The sequence below is a fragment of the Phyllostomus hastatus genome, unplaced genomic scaffold (assembly GCF_019186645.2).
Source record: "Phyllostomus hastatus isolate PE091 unplaced genomic scaffold, TTU_PhHast_1.1 phas_contig_551, whole genome shotgun sequence".
NCBI classification, from domain to species: domain Eukaryota; kingdom Metazoa; phylum Chordata; class Mammalia; order Chiroptera; family Phyllostomidae; genus Phyllostomus; species Phyllostomus hastatus.
This window is the reverse complement of record NW_025333909.1, coordinates 12,240,618-12,245,778: the sequence shown is the minus strand read 5'-3', so window position 1 is coordinate 12,245,778 and position 5,161 is coordinate 12,240,618. Positions and strand designations below refer to the sequence as shown.

At 57.3% G+C, this 5,161-nt stretch overlaps 1 protein-coding gene across 2 annotated transcripts; it reads left to right on the top strand.

The window, feature by feature from the left end:
• Nucleotides 1-1,822: 1,822 nt before the first annotated feature.
• On the top strand, nucleotides 1,823-4,585 carry LOC123824348 (ubiquitin-conjugating enzyme E2 D3-like). 2 transcript variants are annotated; one of them, XM_045847480.1, is made up of 2 exons: nucleotides 1,823-1,831; nucleotides 4,166-4,585. In XM_045847480.1, exons 1-2 carry the CDS (start codon nucleotides 1,826-1,828, stop codon nucleotides 4,583-4,585), a joined length of 426 nt encoding a protein of 141 aa, XP_045703436.1. In that variant the 5' UTR covers nucleotides 1,823-1,825. The 2 variants fall into 2 exon arrangements, with proteins under 2 accessions (XP_045703436.1, XP_045703435.1); XM_045847479.1 differs by lacking the exon at nucleotides 1,823-1,831 and having other exon boundaries at nucleotides 4,136-4,585.
• The last annotated feature ends 576 nt before the right edge of the window (nucleotides 4,586-5,161 follow it).

Here is a 5,161-nt window from a genome sequence, read left to right as displayed (position 1 = left end):
GGCATCTTCAGCAGTTTCTCTGTCTGAACCTCTTGGGCAGGAAGGGGAGGAGGGTCCGACGTTCTGAGTCCTTTGGTTCTTGATAAACAGCTTACAATGAACATCCCAGAAAGCAGCTTCAAGGCTGCAGAATCTAGTCCCTCCACTACAGAAGTCATAAAGAGAAGGTCTGGCCAGGGAAGTCTCATCAAGTATGGGGAGCTTGGTGTGAGGCAGGGTTCTCCAGGGTGCTTGGTAGAGGCGGAGGAAGGAACCTCCGGCAGAAGAACAAAGCTCGCAGAGATCCAGAGGTGAGGAAGAATGCTAGATCATCAGAGCTCGCCTGACCCCTGGGACTGCTTTTAGGTGAGTTTGGCAACAGTTCAGCTGAGAAAACATGAGCGACTGTGACCGAGCTAGTGGGCTCTGCTGCTCACCACAGAGAAAACCCATCTCATGAGGTGGGTGCTGGTGCAAAAGCAGGGTTTATTCGGGTGCTAAGACCTGGGAGAATGGGGCAGACACACCTCAAAGACCACTCCCTCCCTTCCTGCTCCAGCACTTGGTTCTTATTGGGACAGGGAAGGGAGGGGATTCTTCTACCCAATTATCTCGCTAGCCTTTGCTGCACTCAGGCCCTGTCCATTCATCTTGCTGGCTTTCCGTGCACTCAGTGTAAGAACCCCCCAGTTTTGGCCAATGGGGGGTGACTCCCAGGTTCTCCAACAGACTGTCCGTGGTAAAAGGACCAGAGTACAGAACTGTCAGCAGAGACAGCTGAGTGAGTTTGCTAGCTTTGCCATAACCAAATACCACCGGGAGGGTGGCTTAAACAGCACAATTCATCTGCTCACAGAGTGGTGGCTGGGAAATCTGAGATCAGCAGGTACTTGGGGCTGTTGCCTCCTGAGAGCTGTGTGGGCAGGGGCTTTGCCAGGCTCCCCTCCCAGGCCGTCCGTGCCCATCCTCTCCCTGTGCCTGTACATCCTCTGTGTGTGTCCCTGTCCACATTTCCTCTTCTCCTGAGGACCTGGGCCTTGTTGGATGAAGGGCCACTGTGACAACCTCATTTTAACTTAATTGTCTCTTTGGTACCCTATCTGCAAATAAAGACACATTCTGTGATGCTGAGGAATCACATTTCAAAATCCTTCTTGACCTTCTTTTTTTTAAAATTTTATTTATTTATTTTTTAGAGAGGGAAGGGAGGGAGAAAGAGAGAGAGAGAGAAACATCCATGTGCTGTTGCTGGAGGCTGTGGCCTGCAACCCAGGCATGTGGCCTGACTGGGAATCAGAAGTGTGACGCTTTGGCTTGCAGCCTGTGCTCAATCCACTGACCTACGCCAGCCAGGGGTGAATGAACATTTTATGTTTCGCTACTGCAGGACCCGTTCTGCCATCTACGTAGTCCCCCTTTCAAGTCCTGGCAGACCGTGACCTGCCTCGCCAAATGGGCTTACCAGTGGTGTTAGAGGACTAGCCTGACAGCAGGGAATTTCCATTCCTGAAGGATGCCCAGTATATTGTAAGTGAAACTGTGGCCTGCTTGCTCTAATGTGATTTCCTGCCAGAATTTCAGAGGGTCTTATTAAGTTATTGCTTACTTCCTGAAAAAGAATTGGTATGGGTTACCGCCTAGGCTATGCTGATGGTGCTTGTTTGCCTTTCCAAGGCTGTGGGGCGACCCCATCCTGCAGTGTCCCCCGCACTCAAGGTTGAGATGAGGCTTCCCATGCAAACTCTGCTTGGGGAGAAAAGGCTGGCTAATCTCTCAGAGGAGAAGGGCCCTGAGGCCCTTTCCCCTGAGGCTTGTGTTGAGAGCGATCTGGGCAGGGGTGTACAGCATGCATGCAAAGCTCATTCAGCAAAGTCTGAAGATGGTAGGTACAGAAAACAAGTATTGTCTATGGATAACAGGTGATGGAACACAGAGATCTGCCTCAGGGCTTGGGGGGTGGGGGGTCTTTTAGATATGCTCCTGCCAAAGGGTCGTTAAGGCACGGCTCCTCAGACTAGGAGTTCACTCTTTTTGCTTTGGATGTAGATAACAGATTCCTGGCAACATTGCTACACAAAGCAAAGCAAGCCTGGCAGGTATAATGCGTTCTTTGTTTTTTTTTTAAGATTTTATTTATTTATTTTCAGAGAAGGAAGGGAGGGAGATAGAGAAAGGGACAGACACATCCTTGTCCGGTTGCTGGGGGCCATGGCCTGCAACCCACGCATGTACCCTGGCTGGGAATCGAACCTGAGACACTTTGGCTCGCAGCCCACGCTCAGTCCACTGAGCTACGCCAGCCAGGGCGTATAATGCATTCTTCAGGCTTGATTTCCCGCAGGGAGGCTCTAGTGTCGGGGCCCGCCTGCCTCCCAGCATTCCCAGCGCCGTGGTCAACACTTACAGGCTCTTATCCGGGGCCAGGCTTGCGCAGGGCTGCAGCGCCCGATACCACGCAAACGGGTCCCCAGCGCATTGCCACGCGTGCAAGCCGGCGAGGAGGGCTGCGTGGGAACGAGCACTTGACGGGGCGTCCTCGTGAGTGGAAGACGTGGTTCTGCAGCGGCGCTCCTTATGGAGGCCCCTTCCTGCCCCCCTGATTGTCCTTATGAAGGAACACACCCGCCGTGCCCAGATGTCCTCGGGGGTCATTGATGTCCTTCCCCCTTCCTCCTGCTTCTCTTGTCCGTCACTGAGAACTGAAATGGGTTCTAGCTGCAGACCGGCCCTTGGAAGGCTTCCATTCTGCACAGACAGTAACCTTAGCACCCGGGGAGGAGCAGTCCCGGTAGAAGGCGGGGGAGCACGGCACGGCTGTCACGTGGACTGAGGTTGGACACGCGGGAGGTGGTCTGTCTCGGGAAGCACACAAGCCGTGTTAGGGCGTGGAGCGTGGGGACGTGGGAAGCTCACTCTCCAGGGCCTCTGAGTCCGTACAAAGGGAGGGAGGGCCAGCTCAGGAGCGAGAATGGCAGGAGAGAGGTCAGCACGAAGCCAGGGGGGAAAGTGTTCAGGGAGGTGAGTCTGGGTGAGTGAGGGGTGCAGGAATTCATGGAACCACAGGCTCCTCTACATTGGGGTGACTCTCAGCACGGGGAGGGCCCGAGACCCAACTAACCAGGGCAGGGCGCCCGCGGTGGGCCAGCCAGGGAGCCTGGGCTCCCTCCACCCCCGCCCCCTTGGCCCTCCCCTGGCCTGTGGCCCTACCTCCCCATCCTGCCCCTCCTGGGTCCCAGCTCCCAGTCACCTCCACGGACCCTCCAGCCACCCGCCCCCCCCACCCAGCATTGCCCTCTGTTGTCCTTCCCACCCTGCACCCACCACCCCCTGAATTTCCCTCCATTGACCTTCGTGCCTTCACAACCCCATTCCTCTCCATGGCCCCTTCTGCCCCCCCGCCCTCCACCCATGCCCCTCCACCGCCTGCATCCCCTTCCACTCCCGCCCATTGTCCTCCACGCCCCACGTTCCTCCCCGTGACCCCTCCAGTGTTCCACCCCGCGTCCCCTGCACAGCCCCTCCCCCCTTGCTCCGTTCCACGGCCCCTCCCACCCTGCGCTCCCTGTAGTTCGGGCCCCCTGTCTCCCCCGGCCCTGCCCCCCACGGATTCTCTGTCGTCACCGCCAGACCCCTGTGACGTCACATAGCCTATCCCATCCTGCCCCAGGCTCGCAGCCGTGGGCACAGAGAGAGAGAGAGGCAGGGGCGGTTGGTCCGGTCACCGGGCAGCGGTGTGTGCCCGCAGCGCAGCCTCGGGGCGCAGGCTGTGAGCGGCAGACCCAGCGGTGGAGGAGGAGGCAGGGATGGAGGAGCCAGGGATGGAGGAGGTGGACGTGGAGGAGGTGGGCGTGGAGGAGGCAGACATGGAGGAGCCAGGGACCAGTGGCACACAGGTGAGCAGGAGCCCCTCAGGTCCTGCTGGTCCAGGGGAGTCCCCAGCTCTCCCTCCCCCCACCACCGTCCATGTCCCCCCACACCCCCCTGGCACCCCACAGCCCGGCTCTAGCCTTCCTACCCACCCACCGACCTGGGGGTGGCTGCCCCTCTAACCCTGGCCCCCGTGAGCCATGCCCACCCTCACCCGTGGTCCCCCCTGACCTGTGGTCCCCCCCTTTGTCCCTCCCAGGACGTCTGGGCCGTCCCTGCTCCCTTGGACATGTCCACGGCTCTGAGGCGCCTGCGCAAGGAGCTGACGGACATCACCAACGACCCCCCACCCATGTGCTCGGCGGCGCCGGTGGACGATGACATGTTCACATGGAAGGGGACCATCGCGGGCCCCGCAGACAGCCCCTATGAGGGAGGGGTGTTCTGCCTCAATATGCACTTCCCGCGCAATTACCCCTTCAGGCCTCCGCAGATTTACTTCACCACCCCCATCTACCACCCCAATATCAACCGCAGAGGCTACATCTGTCTGGATATTTTCAGGTCCCAGTGGTCCCCCATAATGACCATATCCAAACTCTTGTTGTCCATCAGCTCCATGCTATGTGACCCCAACCCCAATGACGCCTTTGTCCCCTCCATTGCGAGGATGTACTTAAGGGACAGGGATGCCTATGACACCATGGCCCGAGCTTGGACCAAGAAGTATGCCATGTGAGTGACAGGCAGATGATAACCCATCACCTCAATAAAGCACCTGGCTGTTCAATCTGCTTTTTGATTGCTATGGGGCTGGGCATCCTTTCCATAATCTTGCATGTGCCACATCTCTGTGTGTGGGGGGGGGGCATGGGGTGGGGGGGCAGGGAGGGCAAGGTCAGGGGATGGCTGAGTGGGAGGAGAGAGGCCAGTTCTCATGAGCATTTCACTGAAAGCCGTCTTTCCTGCTTCGGGATGGGGAAGCAAGCACAAGGGGGTGGTGGGCTTAGGATGAGTCCTTTAGAACTGACAACGGGGGGGAAAAACTGGATGAAGACTGGAAACCTCATTAGGCATCTATTTTATTCTGAAGAACCTGTGTCTTCAGGTGTGATGCTTTGGCCGGGATGAAGAGTAACCCATACCCTCTACTTTGAGGCCTACAGTGAACTGGACAAACATTAAGTGGATGAGGAGTAACAGGAAATGATGTGTTTTGTTCTCCAAGAACTCTCCACCCCCACCGTTCCATGCCCACCTTTTGGACCAGTCTGTCCCCCTCCATACTCTGAGTTGCACCCCACTTCCCCACTTC